Source organism: Balearica regulorum, chromosome 9 (assembly GCF_011004875.1).
Source record: "Balearica regulorum gibbericeps isolate bBalReg1 chromosome 9, bBalReg1.pri, whole genome shotgun sequence".
In the NCBI taxonomy this organism is placed as follows: domain Eukaryota; kingdom Metazoa; phylum Chordata; class Aves; order Gruiformes; family Gruidae; genus Balearica; species Balearica regulorum.
In genome coordinates, this window is record NC_046192.1 from 22,516,388 (window position 1) to 22,541,879 (window position 25,492).

General features: G+C 36.1%; 1 protein-coding gene across 5 annotated transcripts in view; it reads right to left on the reverse strand.

Annotated features, from left to right (window-relative positions):
• NLGN1 (neuroligin 1) overlaps positions 1 to 25,492 on the reverse strand; it is a 398,934-nt gene that overhangs the window by 202,440 nt on the left and 171,002 nt on the right. For 4 of the 5 annotated variants that reach the window (XM_075761538.1, XM_075761539.1, XM_075761537.1 and 1 more), the window contains 2 exons: positions 10,517 to 10,576; positions 1,448 to 1,600 (listed from right to left, as the gene is read on the reverse strand). In XM_075761538.1, coding sequence (XP_075617653.1) covers positions 1,448 to 1,600; positions 10,517 to 10,576 — 213 coding nt within the window. The remainder of the gene's footprint in view (positions 1 to 1,447; positions 1,601 to 10,516; positions 10,577 to 25,492) is intronic. The other variant, XM_075761540.1, reaches the window with a different exon arrangement.

Sequence of the window (25,492 nt, forward strand, 5' to 3'; positions counted from 1 at the left end):
TTAGAGGCACAGATTACAGATATGTGCCCAAGGACTTGAAGTCACTATATAAATTGGAGGACAGGAGGAGGGAGAAAAACATAGAAAATATCAGAATTTCCTTGCTTAAAGAAGTACATCACAAATGAAACCTCCAACTGGATACTAAGTAGATAAATCCAGTAAAAAAATAGTTATGGTATTTCTAGAAATGATTCAGTCCCTTGTAAAACACAATTGTAGTAGACTAAGTTTCAAAATCTAAAGTCAAAATCCATTCCATCCCCCCAAATTTAAAGTGTACTCAGATGTCAAATTTTTAACAAAAATTAAACCGTTGGAAGAAAATTACCCAGACGAAGAAACCAGAACCAGCGAATTTGGGGATTGTGCTAACTGAATTCAAAACACAAAGAAACAGAGCAATGATGCAATAGAATGACCGCACAAAAGAAAACCAGAGTAGCAGACATTGCTACTGCCCACGAATTGAAAATAAAGTTGACCAGTCTTCAGAATCGACTCACTGCTGTGAATGACACCTAGCCTATCGCTCCATTTCAGATGTTACAGGGGACACCATATACCTATGTAAATATTCTGAAGTTGCTGTACTGACCTCCATAATATCCTAGAATTGTACTCCTGCTTTCAGGAGTCTTAGCATGCAACATTCCAGTAGAATATGCAGAAGAAGAAAAAAAACAATCATATTGTCTCAAGAGCTGATGAACTTCTATCGTCAATGTAAGTACACTGAACAAATAAATATATTCTTTTAGAAATACAAGCTACCAGAGGGATACTGCACAAGTCTACCAACAGCATCAGCATATCCTATTCACTGTATTTGAAACAACCAAAAATAACTCTATTCGCTCTCTAATTTAGCCTAGAAAAGAAATACTGGATGTATTTGAATTATACCCACAACACTCTTAAAAACCATGATAAAGCACAAAACAAATAGGTAAAAAGTATGGCTCTTATTAAACAATGTTTTCATAACCTCCTTGATATTTTTGTACTTTGAAAAAGCTACGGTAATCAAAACTTAGACTCTTTCTTCCAATAGAAAACCCGATTGTCTACAGCTTAACAATTTTTTAAAAAATACAATTTGCCTGTCTATGAAGTAAAGCATGACTGTTATTCACAGAAAATAAAAGAACTCTTCTGTCTGAACAGCTCAGCAATGGGAACACCTGTTTCATACCACTAAAAATACAACAGTAAGTTCTTCCAGATAGTACGGCATTACAAGTATTATCTCATCCCCAGAATACAAACCTTTTATTTGACAAAGAAAACAAAAAAAATTGCTGTTCTTTTACTCTTTTTTAAAAAAAAAAAAAAAACAACCACCAAAACCAAACCAAAACCAAACAAAAACCCCACCACATTCTCAGGTATAACATGAATTGCATTGCAGACAGCAGGGATTAATGGAAAGCTGAAAGCTTCTTACCAAGTACCCCAAGGCGATAGTTGACTGTGATGACTATCACATTCCCATAACTTGCTAGAACACTGCCATCATATAAATTTCCAGTGCCTTCCATGTAGGACCCTCCATGAATATACACCATCACAGGCTTAGGTCCCCCACTGTCCCGAATGTCTGGAAAAAATATTAAGACACATTTTATCTCAAGAAAGTACCAAAAAAAGATACATGCAATATTTTAATATTTTTTTTTTTAGTGAGGTTATTTTTCTTGAAGTGTTTCTCAAGCAACATCTTTTACATAAGGAAAAGGGCAGGTGGGTATAAGCATTTCTTTGTAGCTTGCTTGTAACTAAAGTTCGTATTTTTGAAACACTTGTTGGCCTCAAAAAAGCAGAAAGGAATCAAAAATGGTAACATGTTTGCTCAAATGCAATGGGACAATAGTCTGATTCTGTTCTTCCTGAATTTGACGTAAAACGTCTACTAACATCAGTGTGAGTTCATTTAGGCAAAGTCTGAACACTTCTGAAAGCTCAGTCCATCTTTCTGTTCACTTAGCTAAAGGCAATTCACCATATTAAGATAAACAAGATTTCTGCTCGTACATAAATTGTTGATTGCTTCCAGTATGGTAAGATCAATAATTCATAAAAAGGGTGTATAAACAGCTGTCTTTTGATAGGTCTGAAGTCTAAGTTCTCAAAAAGTACTTAGAAGCTGTTGTTTAACACTTAGACTTCAAATGGATGCTATGTGTAACCTGAGTAGCCTGAAGTTTAAGGTCCAGGGGTACTTCTTATTTTACTAAATTGTGAAAAGGACTGTATATTTGAAAAAATAGCTTCCTGGAACAATGCTTATAAATCCCCACCCTACATTTAAACAAATTGTAAGGTTGTCGACATTGACACCAAATGCAAGGTAACAATTTGAAATCTCAGAAGCTCAGTCATTCTCTCAAACAAAATTAAATATTGACATAATGTTTTGAGTTTCTTTTTAAAGACATTGATGTGGGTATCCCTCCCCTCCCCCCCAAATAGTCCTATCTGCAAATTGATGCATCTACTTGGAATAAAATTTTGAATATCTGACCACCACTGCTCCTTCTGAGGAATGTTGTTCTTAAGTACCAATTCAAAGCAACAGTTAGTGGTGGGAAAACATATTTTTAAAAGATTTTTTTTCTGTTGGACAGGAAAGAAATCAGCTAAGGTGTAAATTTAAACTTTTACACCTGGAATAAATTGCACTTTGATCTCATTTACTAGTTGCCTGAGTCTTTTCCACTGACCAAGTCATAAAATTCCAGAATAGTCCCTAAAAATCAACAGACAATAGCAAGAGAGCATATGAAAACTTCCTGAGGAGGAACTGTACTGCATAATTCTGATTTGAAGACATTTTTTGTCATTACAACACTATTCAAGTGACTTCCCTGATTACTCACTTCAGCGTTTGAAGAAACCTCAGATGTATTGTTACTCCTTTGATTTGGAGGAATCTTAGTTAAGAAGCTTTCAAGTAAGCTCTCTGTAGAATTGTTTGAATCATTTCTGAAGCACTGTAAAGACTGCTAGGTGAGGGCAGTTACACTAAAAGCCCTGCTGTTTGAATTTGCTGAAAAAAATCAGCACAGATGCATCTGTTTATAGAAAGCCAGTCGCTATTATTATTTTGGTATTGATTCTAATTGGAAGAAAATGCCAGAACAGTCAAGATCAGAAATCGGATCTTCGATATTGGAAGTACTAGAACAATCATTTATTCAAGACCAAAAGGATGATGAAGGTTGTGCATGAAATTGCTTGTACCGCTTTCCTCACTCAAGCATATAGCAAGGGCTTTCCAACATGCAATTTTCAGAGTGTAAAGCTAAGGAGATTATTTATCTTCATTGTCCATAGGATAGAACTATGAGCTCCTGAGGTTTAAAATCTACACCAAGGAAAAAGTCTTTTCAAATTCATATACTGTTTTCAGTAGATGGTTTGTTCATAGTCTATGCTTCTTTTTTTTTTTTTGATACAAATATGGAAGCAATAATAAATTATTAATCTGAAATCACTGTGTGACTGTTCCCAGCAGAAATTGTACACAGTTAATTGTATGCTTGGTGGTAGCACAGGGGGAGACTGTCTCAGAATTCTTCTTTAATTAAAATTACATAGAATTACAGAGCACCAACTGTGAACAGTAATGAAATGTTGGTAGTACTGGCCTGTTTATCTGGAAAATAATACTGGAATATTTCGAAAAGAATGGGTGTCCTTTATCTGAGAAAGGAAGCACGTATGTATGAGTAAAATATGACATATAAAGAAGTGATTCTCTGAGAAAAGTCTGTCTATATCATACTTTTATTTCCTATTACTAATATTCTGGTAAAGATTACAAACAGATAAAGAAAGACTAACTTTCAGCTCTGCCTATGTGCCATGTCAGAGCAGATGACATGCAGTATGAATTTTCCTCATGCTGCTTTGGCAGTCATCAGTCTTTCTACAAAAGAAAAATGCTGCTTCTGTGTGTCTCAGGCCATAATCAAGAATTGATTCCTACTTGAAAGAGTAAACGTTCTCCTGTGAAAACCATCGTCCTTTAAAATTAAAATGGAGGAAGTATTAAGATAATAGTTGTGAGGAGAAATTCTGTATTGGTACAAAAGTGGCAGAAAGATGCACTTTTCAAAAGCGCTTATTGAAGTGTCAAACTCAAAGAAAATAACTGAGATTTTGGCACTCATATACTTTTCAAAACTTGACCATAAATGATTTGATACATCTGTCATTTTTTTCTACAGGCTGGTATCAGTCCTTCTGTGTGCATGTGCTGGAATAGTCTCAGTACACTGTAGTTATGCGGTCTCACACAGATTACAAGTTATTCAGGGATGCAGATTAATAGTTATCTGTGGAAATAGCTCAATCTCAACCTGAAGCATTGGGGTGCAAATGGGGCATTTCTGCAAAGTGCAAATTTATATACTGGTTTAATTTATTTGTGTACTGTACTTTTCGTTGCATTTTATTAAGTTTTGCTTTAATTAAAAACCAGACACATGAATATTTTCAAAGACATGCACGGATACTGCTGTTCAAAATCCTTCTCAAATTCAACTCTCTTCTGTTTTTATTCACACAGAAGATAAGTTTTAAGTACTGTGATTTGTTTGGCTTTAAATGGCTGGTTCATAAAACACCTAAGTAGGTCTTACTGTATAGCAGAGAATGATCTTATTTATATGACATACGTGAACTTTCTTATTACAATTTCCATCATCTCTTTTCTCTACCTTTCTAATGTTTGTTGCATCTGCTTTTTATGTCTGGTCTTAATTACATTACAGGCAATTTAAGAATAGGGCTGTCTTTTATTCTATGTTTGTTACATCACACAACAGGGAACCGGGTCTGACTGTGAATATCAGCCGCAATTGTCATATATAACAAAACATAATTATAGCTTCAGTCATTTGAAGCTGATTTGAATTGGCCACATGATTTAACAAGTATAATTTGCAGGGAACAACCAAAACAGGAAAGGAAGAAAGCCTACCTGGAGACAACTTAGCACAAAAATATAATTAGTTTAGCATAGATATCACAAGCAATGTTTTTTTCTAAATGCTATAAAAAATTGTGACATTTTGTTGTAGAGTAGTAAGTAATTTTTTTTTTTTATTTTTTTTTAACATGAAACAGCACTAGAACAGCGGAAAACTTTTAGATAGGTTACTCTAAAATCTATGTGTTCCTCACAGATAATATATATCTATATGTGTAGCTCTTCCATAAGCTTTTGTCCTAAAATATTTAAGTAGAGTATGGTAGCAATCAGTACAACTCTTAATCATTTAAAAGCCTTTTGAAAGTATTTGACCTTTCAGTTCAAATCTATTGGGTGCCTTATAGATGCACTGCTATTTTAATAAGCTAGTGCACTTATCAGTGCTACTATGTAAACGTCCATTAATGCCATGTTTTTAACACATGATGTAAAACTAGATGTCCTGAGACTATTAAAGTATCTATTGAACTTCTGTTAGGAGTAGCAGCATAGTTCTAGACACTTTTCATTTTTTAAAATACAGCCTGTACCCATCAAGTTTCAGACAAACAGAATTCTCCCTTTTTTGTCTGTTTTTGTATCTGTCAAACCAATGGATCATTTTGTGCACGCTCTAATACTTAACTACCTTTACCTGAAAGTGATTCGAGATCCTGACGGAGGACTATATGAATGTATATTCTAACATTTAAAAAGGCCTGTACTTTTACAGGTGCATCTGGAGCAGGTTCTCATTAGAGCAGGACCTTAACAGGCAGGTAGGTAGAGATAGGTAGCAAATTTAAATTATTCAAAGATGATGGTTAGAAATGCAAAAGCTGACAGACTCTTCACTCTACAAGCAATGCTTGGCAGTGCTAAAAGTATAAGGGAGCCCCAAAGAGGTGCTTAAATTAAAGGTCTGTCAGAATTTTTATGATGCACATTTTCAGGTATTAACAACATCAGCACAAAAATTCAAGATAATCTGAACTGAAGTTCTCAGAGTACAGCGAAAATATAATTGGAAAAAATTAATATGCAAGTGACATTGGAATCTGTACTTAAGAGTTGGAATCACAGAACTAACACGAATGGGTGACAGGATGAACAGGAGTCGTGAATATGTCTATGTGTATCAGTCAACAAGTTCACCAAAGTGGTAAGATCTGTGCTACTCCAGCCTGGCTGGAAGTCATTAGAGGCTATAATTAAGGCTGGAGCATGTGGTTGCTTTGCGAGGTAGACAAATGTGTTCTGCTGTTTACTGATCTCTGAAGTCCGAAAATGTACTAGTGCCAGACGGAAAGATTGTTTCTCTCGCTGTTTCTTACCATGACAGTTGAAAGCAGATGAAATGCTAAACTTAGCAACCTAGTCTATTTTAATGCTAATGGAGCGATAGGGTTTTTTGGAGAAGATCCTCAATTCTGAAATGTGCTCTTTTGCGCCAATAACGCTACAGTCTGTTAAGCATAAGAAGGGATTTGCAGATGCATTCTGCATCGTTAGCAATTTAAAATTTCAGTGGATTTTTGTTTGTTTTGTTTTAAAACATGCTCTGGACCAAGAACTTCCTTCAGTCAATGAAGTCCAATAGCCCATATAAGACAGAGCATCAGACTAAATGATCAGAATCATCACAGTCACAGCCTGTGAACCAACAGCAACATCTGTTCCTAATCTATCTCCTTTTTCACAGGAAAGATTGGAATGGAGACAGGAAGAGTTGAAACATCTAGCAATTACAGTGCAGACCTCATTCCTGAGGCACGTACTCTCAGTGCCCTGTTTTGCTATGGACATGGTATCTGCGTTCCTCAAACCTAGCATCTATATTCCTCATTTCTAAAAATGGAATAGCAGCATTCCTTTATCACAGAGGGATACTGTGAGACTGAATACATTAAAAACTGAGAGATGCTGAAATAGCATTGGGGACTAAATAAGGATCTAAGATTGACAGATTGATGTGCTAGGTAAGGTATGTATGACAGAATGGTGGACGAGAAGAATTCATTTGTGAGCAATGCCTTCATGGATATTTCATGCAGCGCTAACTACCTAGAAGTCCAGTTCTGATCTCTGAGTACATAGGCTGATTAATGATTTGTGCTGCTATATTTTAAGACATGCTAAGGATTTTAGCATATAGGAGCTAAGGGTGCACAAGGAATCACTGGGTTTTGCTATAGCCAAATTATATCAAGTTAAAATTATTACCTTACCAAAATTAAGACTGAGATAAGATGTTAAGATTAAAATATTTTACTTTTTTTAAACCAAGCCTTGTTTCTAGACTGAGGAAGGTACAGTTTATTCAACTGCTGAGCAACTTAAATCTTGCATCTACAGTGGATATTGCTTACCTGCATGTCAGCAAATAGGCAAATCCACCACTGCTATAAAAAGGGAAAGCCCCAATGCTCACCGGTTGCAGGTGCTTTTCCCACTCTTGTTTTTGGTGTCTGCTCAGGTAGTTCAAAACTTATTAAAAATCAGCTAAGCAATTTCAAGTGTAGACATGAAAGGGTTACACAGAAACAAGAATGCATCCAGACTGGGGGAAAGAAAAGGAGACATTTATATAATTTCTGACTTTTCACACATTTCACAGTCAGAATTTGAAAACACCTTCATTTTTTAAACAGCAAATTTGCAGATCATTAGCTGGTAATGTGCACTACTGCCTTTGGGTCTTTCGAAAACAAAAATGAAAAATGATCTAATTAAGCCTGGTCTACTGGTTGCAGCACATACCAGAGATCCAAGTCTGATTACTGATTCCAGTGCTTGTGCTGGCAAGGTTTGGACCGCAATACTGTGGTAGCGACACGTAGCAGCAGGATGGGAGCAGGATTATTGAACGCTGTTTTGAAATGAAAATTTCTAATCAAACTCTGATGTTTGAGTGACACAATACAGAATACTTTCCAGGCATTTGATCCAAGAAGCTGCTGTGAAAGATCTTTCTTCAGGAAAGGTATAATACAGGAAATGGACATGGGAGCTCTGAATTTCTTAATACAGAGACCATCCAGAGCATTTTAGAAATCACTGGACAGTGTTTATGTTGCAGGGGTTCTATGCTTATATGACACAGTTTTACACCGTGTATAGCCCAGTCTCCCTAATATTCCCACTTCATCATTCATTCAGTTTGATATTTGTTTTATTTTGTCCAGTTATTCATTTGCAGATTTTAATATAGAGTAAAAGCTACCATAGTGCGAAGGGTTTGATGGACAGGTTAGCAGAAATCTGGACAGCTAAGGTGGCTTTTTGTTTTGCCTGCCTCTTTCCTGTTACTTATACCCAAATATATGACTTGAAGTTTGTGAACTCTTCAGTTCTGCACATGCAACAAGTGCTAGAACTCCAATGCAGAAGAGCAGGTTCACAAAACACAGGTCAGGTCATCCGATACCACTCCTCTACTGAGGGACAGTGAAATGAAGGGCCTCACACGACTGAGTTTCTACAAACCCAGCAGACATCCCAGCAGTCTTCAGCGTCTACTGATCATAAAAATTTAAATTTGCCCTGTCTCTCCATGACTCTCAGAAGCAGTGAAAGTCTAATTACTCCCTGCATTCTTCTATTGGCACAGAAAGGAGAACAAAACTGTCACTTGTATGCCAGAGAAAATTAATCCCAGTCCTATAAATTACAGAGATTTATTAATGTTGTAAATGTGTTTCTTCCCCCCTAGTTTGACTGCTGTGTTCTTACAGTCCTTTCTCTCTCTCCCACAATTGTCAACGTGGGAGATGGGTTTTCTCTGACATGGACACTTGTTCTCCAAAGACATATCCCTACTCTCATCAGATTCTACGTACTAAACTGCTTTCTGATAGCAACCACTCTCTGCTGAATTTTAGCAAACTGAGTAGTCTCTTTTAAGTGTGTCTAAGCAGAGAAGGACTCAACAAATGTTAAGCCATTAGCATCTGTCTTGGCAATTATACAGCAATTTAGGAGAGCCATTAAGGTCCACTCGATGAATAACCTAGGTTTCAAATGGTTTCTTAAAACATATTGTTAAAACAAGACAGAGTAACTTTTACAATGGCTAATTCAATACCACGGGTCTTGGAGAATACACAAGAATGTCTCTTGCAATATTTTGTCATGAACTAATGTAAAACTGACTTGGCCTCATAGAGCTAAGTGGCTCTGAATTTTCATACTTAGCTCTGAATAATAGGAGAGTTTTCAAAGGAGATTTTTCAATTAGGTTCTTCTTTCTAATCTTGGGCCAACTGGTAGACTTTCATTCGTATGCTTAACATACACATTCAGCAGAGGACCGTAAATCAGACATGTATAAATTCGTGGATTTATTTGTAAAGTCTCTGTTCAGTTATTGGTTAAGAAGTTAAATGCTCATATTTGCCTTCCTTCATCTTTTGTGATAAGACTGCACCTTTCTGAGTAAACCAGTTAACATTCTGTGTGATGAAAATTTTCTTAAGAGCCTTGCAATTGACAAGTTAAGCTTCATCTGAGTATCTGGCAAAAAATCCCCCTCAGATATTAACAGAGAAGCAAGTAGCAACTCTACCAGTCTTATATGGTAATTTGTTTTACTTACTGACCATAAAATATACAAAGTATGCGTTTAAGATTCAGAATTTTGAAGCACATCAACTTGAAGGGATGAGACTGCTCAGGAGAAAGAGCTCCTTGTTACCATTTTCATAGCCCTGAAAAAATATCAAATCTGCATTCATAAACAGAATAATATGCTTGACATTTCAAACTTTCGATTTCACTTGGTAATAGGGTTTTCTAAGGGTCAGCACAAGCAGATAGGCATCATCTTTATATGCTTGTAGAAAACAGAAGGGATCAGATTCCTTTAGATGACATCAATTTAGCTCCGCTGAATTCACTGGTGCTGCACAGAGCCTCACCAACTGCAAATAGTGCCTGCTGTTCCAGAGGTACCGCTCTTCTACAGGGAGGTGGGGTGGTCTTGCATTTACTGGTATTTGTTCATGGTGATGTAAAATGCAGAGGGGTTTGTATCTGGGGAAATTCAGTTGCTTAAGAGACACTTTCTAAGAATTTTCTGTATTTTTTTCTTTTATAAACACAATATTTTATAAGTTTATCAAACTGAGATCAGTCAGTGAAAAAAGAAACATCTTTGTACTTGGTGAAATACATAGGGTTAGAAAACATGCAAAAAGGTGTACAGAGAAACTTTAAAAGAGTGTTAGTTTAAATAGTATGGACAAAATTCAGTCAAAAGGTGGGATGCAACATATCAAAAGTCCATTTCAAGAAAACAAAAACCCCTTCTCTTTAAATATTGTTACTGTTTTGTATCAAAAGGTAGAACTTAACAACAATCTTTCTTTTAAAAAATTAAAAATATATATGTATAACAACAAGCAAGAAGACAAAACACATCAAAAATGGGAATTAAAAAAAAAAACTCTTCAAAAGAAGACAAGAAGTCAAAAAAAGAGGGGAGAAAAAAGATTTTCAGGGATCCTTGTCATGCAAATCAGTTTGGCGGCAAAAAAATACCTTCATCTTCAGCACCGTCATTATCACCTAAATCATCTGTCTGTTTCTTTGTAAGGGGACCTAGGATTGAGAACGGAGAAAATGGAGGAAAAAAGACAATTCAAGAATATACAAGACTGAGGAAAAAAACAGTGAATATTAAATTCCCATGGATGTTTCAAGAAAAACATTTGCAGGGAGGGAAATCTTAGTTTATAACAATCAATTTTTCATTACATTTTTCAAACATTACAGCAAAACATTCCCTAGGGGGTATGGCTATTAGAAACATCTAGCACAAGAATCAAAAGAATGCCCAGTGCTTTATTGGTTTTAAATGAAGAATCAAAGCTTGTTTACTAAAAGCATACCCACCATAAACTATATTTATCCACTTAATTTAATTGAGGTTTTTTGTTGTTATTAGGAATAGCGGAGACAAGAACTGCCAGATTACCTCTTGCATTTGATGCAATAAGGTGACTAATAAAACATCTTGACAGTTGGTTAAAACAATATTTTCTGTGAAATGCTAATTCACATTTCATAGTTCAAGCATTTAAGCTCATGCTTTACAAAGATAAGCATGGATTTGGCCTTTTTTTTTCTTTTGATACTCTCATTACATTCTCTTTTAAATAGAACTGTAAATTCCCTTGAAACCTTTGACTACCTGCTGAGATATTTGTAAAGAAACATGAAAATCTGTATGTAAACCAGAAACAAGAGTGAAATCCTAGACCAACTGAAGACAATGATTTTTGCCATTGATTTCAATGGGGCCAGGGTTTCACGCACAGTACACAAAAGTTGCTTGAATATGGAATTGAAGTTTTAGCTTGGGCAAGACATACGGTATCATAATTCCTTATTTCTATAAATAGATGGCAAGACAAAATTCTTTCATGCCCAGCACCTGTATTATTAACAAGTATTAATAGATTCATCATATTTTCCAATGGGAAAAATGCCCACTCCTTTACTGAGTAATAAAAATATACACCAGAAGGAAAGTCAAAGGCCATTCTGAAAATATTTCCACATCATATATTTTACACACTTACGCACAAACAAAAGACAGTTGGAACTCAGCATTATCTTTCCTTTTTTTTCTCAGAGCTCTCTCATTTCCATGACATTCTGTAATTTGCATGCAAAAAAGCAATCAGTACAAACACAGGACTAAGTAACAAAAAAAGAAAAAGCCAGCCAAGCACAGAGTAGAAAACAAGAACTTTCTCATGCATAAAATAGCAATAGACAAAAACAACAACAACAAAAAAAAAGAGATGAACAGTGTGTGTTGATATTTGCAGTAGATGTAGGCAAGAGACATGCATTAACTCTAAGCACTATGGGTATTAAAACATTTGTATTTAAAAAGCTCTCTTTAGCTCTATTATTTTACAGGAATATTAGTCATTCAGCATTAAACCTGTCGTTTAAAGGCAAAATACCACGTATTTGAGTGATGCATTTAAAAAAACTCGTAAAATATTTCTACCAGGTGCATGGATTTGAGAAAAAGAAACAACCCATGAAGTACCATGAGATTTTAACTGTGAATGTAGAAACTGGACCATATTATTGAAAACCAAAGCTGAATACCTTAATTACTGCGTCAGGAGTTTTAAACTCATTCTAAATACAGAACACTAGAATTATACATCATAAATTAAACACGAGTATTTTTATAGTCACACCTGCAACAGTGATTCTATTTAGTACAAAGCTTTGTTGAATGCAATGGCTTTTCCTAATACAAGCCCTGAATGTAATCTTTGCAATATATGGTATCTAGATAATGTGACCCTATCCAAAGACACACATTCAAATGTCTTGCTGCCCATCATTCTCATACCATAGCAACTTTTCTTCAAGAAAAGTAAAAGATGTATGCAAAGAATAACAATAATTTCATGGTGGGTTTTCGGCACAGTCAACAGGAAGAATGGACTTAAAATTCTAAGAACTATGCACTTGACAGAGCTATGCACTTAATAATGGAGAGCCAGTCACAGCCATGGCATATGTACATATGTGTACACATTTTTAATGCCTTCTTGTTATCTTTTAAATTTTTAAAAGTCACCACAGAGGAACAAAGTAGTAGCTGGAAAGGCAAACAGCACACACACGTCTCCAAATAACTTGCAGAGAGAGGAGCAATTTCTTTTCTGGATAAAACCAAGACAATGAATGTTACATTTTTTTAATAGCTGGTCTTTGTGAGGTATTTTGTACAGATCACGGTTCCCGATCTCAGCAGTAGTTACCTAATGCATCAAACATCTCAATGCCAATAACTGATCTCATACTGTCTCTGATTTTACAGTGTGGTAAAGTATAATTGAGGCTAGTTATTAAGAATAACCTGGGTAATTTTAGTATTTATACAGTTGTAAGTTTCTCTGAAAACCAGAAAAAAAATCAGACCATCTTCCTTGTACACTCATGTTGCAACACACATTATACACAATGCCTTTTGCAAACGGGCTAAGCTATTTTTAAACTGTCACAGATAAAACATGCTTTCTAATCTAGCTACTAGCTGTGTATGTATTTCACAGTAGAGAGGGTCTGCTTCCCATATCCTCTAAGCAGGAGGACTCATCCCTGATGGAGACATGTGACAGACCCACCAGGCACCACTAACACTATTCTGTTAAAGAGGAGGCATGATTTCTGCCACAAGTTCGCTCCAGTCTGCGAATATAACGGACCACATTCATCACATCTCAGCCACAGCTAGCTTAGAGAAACATAGGGCAAAATGCTTCAGACAGATTTTCTGCTTCCTGGAGTTACAGCGCTATCTGAGGTCTAGAAACCAAAGCAGAGCTTGGTCCTCATGCACTGGGCATGAAACTACTTACCTATTACCTGTACTTTACCTATGCATCATGGATACTATGAAACTTAGTTTGTATTTGTAAATTGTTCTGCAATCCCTGAAAAGAATATCAGCTCAAGACCCATTGTGCGCTTGGCTGTCTGAAACAGCATACAGCAACATCAGTGGTTCAACCTTGAGTCCTCAAAGAGGAAGCAGAGCTCTGAGCTTGACCATTTATGTTCTGTGTTGCTTATTTCATGTATGGCTGCTGAAGAAGTTTTCTTAAATCATAGAAATACTATTAAGAGAAGTTCTGGATTAGTCTTCCACTTGTAATTCTCATTCTAAAGTCAGTAAGAAATGGCTTTTGCTTCTGATTCTCCAGATAACAGACTACATTGACTAACAGCATCACTGTGTCTGTAAGATCATAAAGACTGATGTCTTGAGTCCTTACACAGGAAAACATGCTGAAATCACTATCAGATAAACAAAATAAAATCCTATGGAAAGAGCCTACAAAATGTAACAGGAATAGCCTTTTCAAGTAAAAATAAATCAGGACTGAAATTGCTTAGTAGGTGTATAATTTTCAGTTTTTTTCTGCAGGGTTGATTTATATTCTACAGAAAGTTTATAATTTTATAAATATATCCCTCAACTAGATTTATTTCTTTAGCCTTGACTGCTAATTCAATATATGATTCTTTAGGGTTCTTCCCTAGTTTTAATATTCTTTTCAGGTAACAAACTAATTTTTAAAATACCAGATACTGAGACATGATGGACTAGGAACCAATGCAACAAAAAAGAGTATACATTTTCAAGAATTATGTTCGCCAAAAGTCTTTTATCCATGATTACTTTCCACTGTTGTTCCACTGTAGCTTCTCTTCACCTTTCATGAAGGCTCACTTGTTCATCCTCTTTGTGCATTTCACTTACAAAAATGGACATCCATTACAAAAAGACCTTTTTACTATGTTTAAGACATAAGCCTTCAAATAAACACGCTGCCTTATTGCACTGGCCTAAATTTTAGCTAAAGTTTATGCAATAAATATTAAATATCAACAAAGTAATCAGGTACCATAAATAATTGGGGGGGGGGGGCGTGCGCACGGAGGGGAGAAGGATACTAAAGCCTCTAAAATGCTGATGCAAAAATGATTTATTTATCAAGAGGTTCTCTAAGGTTTAGTCTCATTGAGTCTCACGTTACTGCATACCCATAACTCTCATTAATGCTAATGGGAAAGTAGATCCCTAAGTCAGTTTAAAAAGGGAAAGAAACGATTACTGCATTTTATGTCTCCTAAAGGCAACGAATAGTCTTGCTACAAAAGCTAAAGGAATGCTACGTGCAGGAGGAACTCCTAAAACTCTCTACTCATTTAATTTAAAAATAGTTCTTACATTATTTAAAACATTATTCAAACATTTATTCTATTGATATTGCAATCAATGCTAAGAGAGTAACACGATGCATTTTAAATCTCGATAGTTGACTACTGTATGTTTGCAGATGGCTTTCCTTTACTCAAAATAAGAGAAATAACATACCTCCTGTCCAGTTAGCTAAAGAGTAATTATATGCTCAGAAATAATTAAAGTCCAGCCATATTAATTCAGGTTTTTATCAGTCCCTTTGATGAAGGGCTAAGGTACTTTAGCTCCCAAATATATTAAAGCTGATTATAAATTCTCTCTTTATGGTCTTGATTCGGCAGAAATTATCTGTGGCCTTTTGGACCGCATGTGCGTGGGAGGCATGGAAGCTGTGGATGTCATTAGCTTTTTGGCCTGGGAAAGCTATTCATCATAAAAGAGTCATACTGCAAGTTGACACCATTTTCTAAAACAACAGTACAAATCCGCTAAACTTAATAAATCTGTGCTTATGTACACAGTCATTGTTTGAGCCAAAACGTTCTCCTTCAGTAATGAGAAAAGTGGGAAAGAAAAAAAAGGACCTTTTACATTAGGTTAAGTAGACTCCATGGATCTAGCAATTTAGAAATCACCATAGTAATAATCATTCTTTGAGTTAAGGTGTCTGCTCAATAAAAAGGGAAAGAGGTGAGATTAAGCCAACTGCTAAAATAATACAGGTATTAGAAAAATTCACTAAGTGGGTTGCAACATGTAGAGCACGTGTTAAAGACAATTATATACTTATCTTTAAACTTGAGTGCCTGCTTCCATCCATTGCTATTTCTTCTGCATTAGTTCATTTTTTAATTGAGCAATGAAGATCTGGGAAGTGAAGGCCTCACCTTTTAGGGCCTTACCCTCAGATCCAAATATAAAATAACCAACCCTTTCTTATTTCAACTATAATTTTTATGCAACAGACTCTCCAACAAAAACAATATATGTGCTTAATTATCACAGTCTAGCAGACGTTAGCTGAGGCACAATAACATGTTGTACCTATCTCCCATTTTAAATTTTAAATAAATTAATGATGAGTTATAATTAACAATCTTCAAACCTCAAAATTTTCAGTGAAGCAAATTCAAAAATCAAATTCTTCTGTGTGGAAATTAAAACATAACTATATAATATTTTTTCTTATAAATGTAATGACAAATTGGAAAGATACAGCATAATAGTCATCTGATGAATAATTTTGTAAAATCATCTTCTTTCATTTGAACGTTAGAAAGCTGTCAGCAAAAATAAAAGAACGAGAATTCCTTACAGAAAAGGCATTTGGAAGGTACAAATGGCATCTGGGTCTTAAGAAAGACCTAAATGAAAAAAATATCTCTTATGATTATCATACTTTGTTGCAACAGACAAAACAATCTACTTTGTATTTTCGCTTATTACTCTCTTTCAACATGAGCATGCTTTCAACACATGCTCAATCCTTTCCTTGTTATTTTCCCCTCCTTAAATTCCTTTTATTTCCATATTGTACTTATTTGTAGTATTTGTACTTATTTGTAGTATTTGTACTTATCAGCAGAGCAAAGCCCTGGTCAACTTTGTTTTTTGATGATAACATTTGCACTCGTGTTTTAACAACAAACGACAGCACAGACCTCAGTCGTTCCACATCTTACTACCTGATTTGTGATGACAATCAAGTACTGTAATTAGAGCTGCAAGTAACTCAAATTTGCATCTGCAAGTGACTGACAGGTGCAAATTGAACCCACAAAAGGGTTGCCAACTTTCTTTGAAAATTTACATGTATAAATGCTTTGTCACTAAAGAAGCTATTCTGACACTTCAAGACTAACTCCTGCTGTGTCTTTTATAACAGCATATTGCTAAGCGTCACACAGAGAGAGTGCCTAATCCTGAACCTTTTTATTCACAAGATTAATCACACTGGCTGGATCTTGATTTCCCTTAAATCTGAAGGAACTTCATTACTGAACACTAGATTTGTGTGAATTTAAATGAGATCAGAATCTGGGAATGTAGTTAAGAGCTTCACTCCTCTGCTGCCCATCTTAGGTGCAGCCTGAAATTCAGTGTATTCTCAGAGGTGAAGGTGCTTTATGTTCACATGTCCTGGGGAGAGCTGCCCGAATGAAGCTTCATTTCAGGTTCTCCTTAAATCCCACTCCCTTACAACAGGCCACTGTATAAATGCAATTCCCTTTCTAGAAGGCTTTTGGTTATGTGATATGCCTTACACGGAGGTATGCAGCATTACTAGAAAAGTAGGCAGGGTAAGTACAGATCACTGGGTGAGCCCCAGTGTCCAGGGGCCCATCGCAGGGCAGACCTGTTCAGCCCTGAAGATGCAGGCAGCAATCACACCTTTATCCCTCCCGATGTCTGACTGCATCGAGCATCTGTACAGCATCCTGCCAGATGACAGCTGAATGGGGAAAGCTCTGCTCCATTCTGCCCCTGCACAGCGGTGCAGACACACTGGTACCCGCTCACATGAATGAGATTTGCCAGGACAGGTTCAAAGACAGAACAGGTACTTTTTTTCCTAACTTTCCATAAAGCATGAAGCTAAAATCACAGGCGAGCTGCCTGCTAACCCTTACAGGGTTGCAATGAAAGCATAGCTCGTGCACGGAGTATATTTAGTACAAGGAGGAAGCAATTCAGTGGAAGAGCCAACAGCCTGATAATTATTCTACACATTGTAGTTTCTGAACCACTCTGACTTCTGTTCTAGCCGGGGGGGGCGTGTGTGTGTGTGTGTGTGGAACACGATCCTGGAAAGGGCAAAAGAGAAGACAAAATTGTTCATTTATTTTCTTTGCAGTGGAAGGACAGGAACAGATGTTTATGGTAAGGCAGTGGCAGTCCCACCCATTGGAATTATATGTGAGGAAAAGGATGCTTTAAGCAGACTGGAACTCTGCTGGCCAATGTTGACATAGAAAAACAAAGCCCATGCATTTAACCAGGAACACTATGGTTGGACTACAAAGCTCCAGAGTTGAGGGACAGGCAGGTAACAGATATGAAAAATGAAATTTTTAAGCTGTAATATGGCCATTATCATCAGCATTTACCACCCCAGTGCCACCTCACTTGCTTATATCACAAGTCCATGCAGCTTTTAACATTTTACTTGCATTAATAATTCATGTTGTTTTACAGATACTCATATTCCAGGGTGATACTCTGCTATAATGAATTGAATGCAACATTACACAGCTGTGCCACCACCAGAGCTTCGAGATCATGAATCAATTCTCTCTCTCTACAGGTAATGACTACAATCCAGATCCTAATGAAGACTTATGCACATGCTTAACTTTAAGCCTCTGAGTAAGTTCTCTGAAGTCAACAGGCTAAATCTAATAATATAAAGATAGATCCACTACCATTAACAGAACTGCTCCTATTTGCATCTGGGCCAGGAGGTCAACTCAGGAGTAAAAGTTAAACAGGAACGAGCATCCCAAATTTCTAACTTCTCTCAGTTATTCTGTGGATAAATCTAATCAACAAATACAATTTCAAATCTCTTGAACATACTACCAAAGCTTTGTGATGAAATTAAATTCTCTTTTTTATAAATGCATTGCTTTTTAGTCTGCATACCTACAGATAAAATGCTGCATTCATTTTCTACAGCTCTTATAATCAAATTGCTTCCTAATTTTGAGGAAGATATGAACTCATTCTAGACCTCAAGCTCAAAAAATTGATCATATTTAGCTCATGCAATAGAACTGAAGATTTGTAATTTTAAGATCCAAATTTTCACTTCCAAAAGGAAGATTTACAATTGCCACCAATATATCAACATTAATCTTCACTTTCTTTCAAAGATCTCTATAGCATTGCCATGTTAACAGCCTAAATCAGGCTGCAGTAAGTTCATCCTTCATATAAGGATATACAAAGAGACACAGCCAAAAAAGCCACCATCAATTTATGTAAAACTAGTAAGGTTTATTCTCTTTTTTGCTGCTTTTGTGCTTTTTTGGGGTGTCGCTTTGTTTCAGATAGGTATGGTGGGTCATCTACAACAGTAAGATATGTTAACAGAAAGCATTCTCTGCTACCTCTTGACTTAAATACCAAAGTATAATTAATTATATTAACCATACTTAAAGAAACCTCATCATCTTTTACTTCTTATTTCATTGTCCCCTCCTGTTCTCAGACCTGGAATAAAAGAGATTCAGCCTGAAACAACTGGACAAATAACCTTTGTAATCTTGCCCCCAAATATCTCTCTCTGGAAAGAAACTAGCCTAGAACAGCAGCCTCGGCTTTGGGATTCTTGCACAAGTAATTACCTTTGCTAGGAACAAACACTGTCAGCCTGCCTTCTGCTGGAAAAGCCTTCTCCCCAACTAATTCTATTAACTGCAGGGGCTGGTGTTACAGCAGCTATATAGATTTGTTTATGGCATAGTTGAGCATACAGTCCAGCTCTCTTGAGATCCAGTTTCACAGCCCAAACAGCAGAGCAAAATGGTCTTCATGTAACCATGTAATTGAACATTGCAGAGAAAATCAAGTTAATTGTGCATAATATTTTCATATAGAGTTTGGAATGAAATAAGTTCTCCCACCCCTCTCTCCCCAATGTACTTGATGTCATCTGGTTTTAAGCCACGTGCTTTGAGCTTTACATAATTCACTGTACCACTGCAACCTGTGCAGTATTTTACCATTTAGAAATCCACACTCCCACATACCAGAGAGATCATAAATAACATGCAAGTCTTACTTTCTCAAATTTTCTGAATGAGCCACTATCAGTAAAACTTAATCCTCCAGCTACCTCAACTGAGCTGAATTTCTTCAGAAAAGTAGTAAAGGGAAGGAGAATGTTTCATGTTGTATACCTGACTGCAATCCAACCCTCTCCTCACAGACACTCAGCAGGGGGCAGGGAGTTCATAGGCAAAGCACCTTGTTGATCAACTTTGCAATTCCCTCATATTAACTCCACTGCATTTCTTGCTGTCTTTTGAGTAGCACAAAGAAAATCTGATTTTATAGTGAGCAACCAAGGCAGACATCACGTATGCCAAGTCACTCACAGTAGGCTAAATTAGACAGAACCCTCTTTCATTAATTGTAAAGGATGGTCTTCAGCATGGCCAGAGCTTCCCAACCATCTAATGCTGATGCTGGCACTTAAGTCACAGAGTTTCCTTGCTCTTGCTATCATCCCTAGGTTTGTCTCTTGTGATCTCAAGGGCAGAGATAGTACTTCTGATACTTTATGTCTATCTGCATATGCGGTCATATTTAAGTGTTTTAAAACATTCACACAACAAAGTTTCTTCCTGGAAGGTAAAGGTGAATGTTTTCCTTTCAGTTATATAAAAGCTATATAAATATATGTATGCACAGGTTCTTATATGCCTTTTTAACACAGAGAGATTCTTCCCACAGATTGTAAATTGAGCATTACTGAAATATAAATAGAAATACATTTAAAAATTAATAAATATTGATATTAACAGCCTGGTGGTCAGAACTACAGTCTTTCCATTAACTTGGATCTTAAAAAGAATAAAGATACTTCAAGTCAAATGTTGCTCCACTATTCAAAGCTTTCAAAGCATCTTTAAATGACCACTTAATTGGGACTGCGGTCACCAGCTTTTAGAAACGTAATTATATCTGCTCTCATTACCACACCTTTTGACAGAATCAAAGTGCATAGCTCTGAGAAACAGTGATGGGAGAATTAAGGGGGCAGCATTTATGTAAAAGGCTGTCAGAAGAAGAGTGCCTTGCCTCACTTATTTTCTCATATTTACATACTGTATTTTTAGAAGAGCATAATTTTAGGCAGGAAAACTCAAAACATCTCAGCAATGGAGCAGTCACAAAACAAGAACGGCACAGCCAGCACTTGAAGATTAGTGGGATCAAATATTTGTCATAAGAAAAATCATTTTCATTTTGACATGTTTTCAGTATTAGCACGGTACTTGTTTTGAAACTACAGTTGACTTGCTCTGCATGTTATATTAAGGATTCCCAAATGGATAGATAAAATCCTTATACTGAATGGAGCATGAAAGGAAATCAGCACATCACTTCTAATCTAGCAGAACTTACAGACAGGCAGCGATACTTGGGACCACATATTTACACAGCTACTGTCGACTCCTATATGGACAGAAGGCTCAAAACCCTTCTAGGAGAAACTTTGCTGTCATGCTCACTATTTAATAATTGAATAACTTAACATAGAAGCTGGTGAACAGGAAATGATCATAAAAATAAAATAGATTTTAAAAATGTCAAGTCTAAGACTACAATATATTATTTACAAAAAGCATAGCAAATTTAAGAAGAAAATGTCAGAGTAGCCCTTGCTTCCATTTTCGCAACAGTTACTTAGGTGAGAGTTGATGGGTTTGGGACAATATGACATTTCAAATTCTTTATCTGCTGACAATAACCCCGGTCTCTGGAGGCAAGCAACAAAATGCATGGCAGATAAAAGCATAGCCTTTCTCAGCATTGGACAAGAGGTACTCTCACTTCTATTTTTATTTATTTTCCTTCTCAGAAGTCTACTTGCTTAGGATCACAGGATGGGAACAGTTATCAGAGTTTTTAGGCTGAACTATCCATCTCTTTTTTTTTTTTGAAGCTGACCATAGTGGGGTAAAAGGTACTTTCTTTTCCCTAACGATATAGTAAATTTACATAAAGAGTATGAGCTACTAAATTATGATTATCCAAAGTTTCATGCATGGGTCCTTTTGATAACAAAATCAGTAGCTAAATTAAATATGACATTTTGAAACAACTACATAAATAACATTTAGTTACTTTATAACCACTTTAACTCTGTAGTGATAATTATTAAAGTTTAAGAGTCTAGTCTTATCAGGGACTATCTTCTGTTTAGAAAGTAAAGAAATCTTTGAGGAATATTTCTGAGCATATTTGAGCAAGCAGTCCTGATGATCCTTTCAAGTCAACCAAAGTTAGTGAAAAAAAAATATCACAGCAATCCAAGCTCCATCCTGCTGAGCAGAATAAATGCCTACCACAAACATAGCAAACTACTGCCACCAAAGCAATATTTTAGACTATGAAACTACCAAAGAAACTGGGGGAAGTGAAAGTTATTCCTGTAATAGACAGCTAACAGCCTGTTCCTATGGGGCAGCAAAGATTGCTTTTGCTTATGGACCCAACAATACAGATAATCTCAGTCCTGTTTTCATTTCCGCATCAGTAATGAGTAGTTCCCATAGTAGGAGGCAAACTTTTAAATCTACAATTTTCCTTTAAGAGTTTAGTTTGCTAGTGTTGTGGATTCAATAAAGTTTTCGTAAAGTTAGACAGATTCATTCCAGCTCTTCAGCTATGGGATTATTAACTAAACTGTAAATGTAGAGCATTTAATGTAGATAAATGGGAACAATCCAATTAACTTCAATAGATTCTGAGAGCTTTTAACTCATGCCTTCAGATACATAGATGTGCTAAGTGTATATTGACTTTGTGGTTTAGACGTAGGAGAAAGCTTTAGAAGCGTATGTGGGTATAGATGACTTCTACATTCTTTGCTAACAGGAGAGTTAAAAAAAAGAATTCTCTTTCTCCTGGAATTTTCTGTGTACAATTTGGGTATATAAGATAGATAAATAGCTTCAGTGACAGTTGTAATTCTGTTCAAGAGCTGGCACTAACACTGCAATAACTACTTTACAACTGCCCAAAGAGCCCAACATATGTTGCAATCAAATACACCATCCTTTGACATGTCAGCACATCCTTTGTCTTTTAAGGTGCTATTCTCTGGGCCAGTGTCTTCCACTGGTACCACTGACTAACAAAGTACTTAATGTCATAATGTGAGCAAGTCAGAATGCACTAGTGTTTCACTAGTGATTTAAGTCCTACAGTGGGATATCCAAGTTCAAGGGAAAGAGCTATAATTTTAGGAGTTGTAAGTTTTAAAGACTAAATGTAGTTTCCCACATGTGAACTAGGCATCTAAATAAGCAAGGACCATGTTGATAATGGACTTCTCAATAAACAACGTCTATGTAGATAATACAGCTCGTGTAGCCAACAGAACAAAAATATCTTACCCTAATGTAGACCCCTACAACTGTAGGCACCATGACCATTGGTGCACTTCGACACCATCTCTGCTTAAACTACAATGGGTAATTATATACTTGGCTCACGCAGACAGGGTGTCTCCTGAATGACAGTGTCTTAATCTGGAGCTGAATTCCACTCCCAGTACCCAGAAATAAGAATTAGACAGACATGGATGGTAAGAAGTACACATCCCTCACATGAAAGAGTAAGATTTTATTACATTTCTTGACACAATCAATTTTATAGTTTTATAAAACTTGTCAGTTTATTGCTAATTTTTGCTTGGAGTTCCTTTCATGCAGACAGGAAGAACTATATTTATAAATTCTCATTAAAGTGAACATACTGTGTAGCATTACACCTATATAATAGTCTGATACTCTATTGTCTTGAATATTAGTGCACGTCACTGAAAGCACAGATGGGTGATTCAAATAAGTATGTGTCATATGCAAAATTCACTGAACCTTTAAAGTCTTCCAACTAGTTGCATCTGTCATATCTATTATGTCAAATAATAAACTGCAGAGCCTATTTTGGGTTTCAAACTTGAATTAAAGGTCCTGAACATCGTAGCATCATCCTTCAGAGCAAAAATTACATTACTGGCACCTATGAAGGAAGAACAAAATATCCAGAAACCTATACTATTTTGGTAGCATGAGGGTCTATTTACATCTGTCTGGTTACAACCACTTGCTCATGCCAAAACAACTTGTAATTTTATACCCACCTATTAAAATTTCTCACTTGAAAAATGTTCCAATCTCCTTTTCCTAAAAATTTGCCCCAAAATTTCATTTTAATTTTGAATTTTAATTTTCTTAAAAAGAAAATGATATATTTATTGGACCACAGCTGCCTGGAAAGTACATATTTGATAGGCATACTGTACTAATTTGGAAAATGAGTATGATTTACTTGATGAGTCACAATGAATGTCTGTAAATATACATCCAAGTTCTTTCCTAGAGACTAGTCTTGCAAGCTGTATTACAGAGAAATTATACTTAACACATGAATATCTCCCCTGAAGAAGAACAGAGGCCAAAGCTAACAGTTCCTGCCTTCCTCACCGTTTTCATGCTTTTGGTTTCGGCTCCATTAAAGCCAGGCACCTCAGGCACCGGTCTGGCTATAAATGATGGGAATGGTTCTGGCACCCTCTGGGCCCTGTAAACGTGTGTTTGCCTGGTTACGGGTCAGGAGTGAACATGGATATTGAGTCCTGGGGAGGAGGCGCGGTGGGCAGAATAAGCAGGAAGAAACAGACACATGACCACATCTGGGTCTTAGACAGCAAACACCACAGGTTACTTAAACCAGTACTTGGTAGGACAATCCTGCTTATCAAGTCTCTCTCTCAAATTTAATTTGACAAAAATTCTATAGAACAATTCTGGCAGTAACAAGACCCTTTGGATTTCCTAGATTTCAACATGAGGCAGGAAAAGGAGGGCATTTTGCATCAAGTCATCCTCCATCTAACAGATATCTGAATAATTAGTGCAGTGCATTGCCAGAAAAAAGACATTTCAAACTGAAATCTGAAAACACATCCATTGATAGTATTAAGATAATCAGGTGATTAATTGTGTGACTAATAGTGAATAGAAAAAAAGGAGATTGCAATCAGAGGCAGATCTCAGCTCCTAGAAATGCACTAGGCAGAACATGGAATACTAAGCCATAACAATCACATACTTGCTTATTTTCTACTATAAAATGCCAAAGTGTTGAAAATTAAGAGAAAGTATGTTTATTGGCATCACAAGCCACCAAGCTGTTTTAAATCCATTATTTTTTTCTTTAATTTATAAAGAAGACAAACTTTCCAAAACAGTATAACTCGGGCTCAAAGGAGGCATTTGTTTGAGCAGTTTCTCACAGAAAGTAAAATAATGAAAGTCACCTCATGTACCTATGTCATATGGATAGGAAATCAAGGCTATAGTAATAGCATGGCAAAACATTTAAGATTTAAGCATGCGAGCAACTTTAAATACATGAGTAACTCCTGTGAGTGTCATTGGATTCATCCTGCTTACATGAAGAGGATCTTCAGAAGACATTTCAGAGAGGATAATTCAGAGAAAACTCAAAATGTACTTTAAGAAAGAAGATATAAGACAAAGGAGATTTTCTGTAGATAGTTGCCAGCTGATTATTTTTAATTATTTTAACAATGCTGGTGCTTTTCAGTTAGCGTAATAATTATACATTAAGGTGCCTATAGCTCTGTGTAGAACTTCCTAAAAAATAAATGCAAAGTTGTAAAATTATACGCCTTAGCCATGCCTTTTTTCCTTAAATATTTTGCAGAACCAGGGATTAAGCAACTGGATAGCAGCAGAATGCCAGGCAACCAAGAAAAAAATTGCAAAACAGCTAATTTAACTTTAGGACATACTAATAAAATGTAAATTAATATTTTAAATTTTATAAAATCATTCCTCCTTCCTTCTTTCAGGGTATGATAGTATAGTAAGCTCTTCCAGTACATAAACTCATGAGAATAAAATCATCATCACATTTAACACATTAAAAATTCCTACATCTACTAATAGTTAGGTTAGTCAAAGGTTAATTAGCACCTGTTAAAGGGAAACCAAAGTTATTCCAGCAAC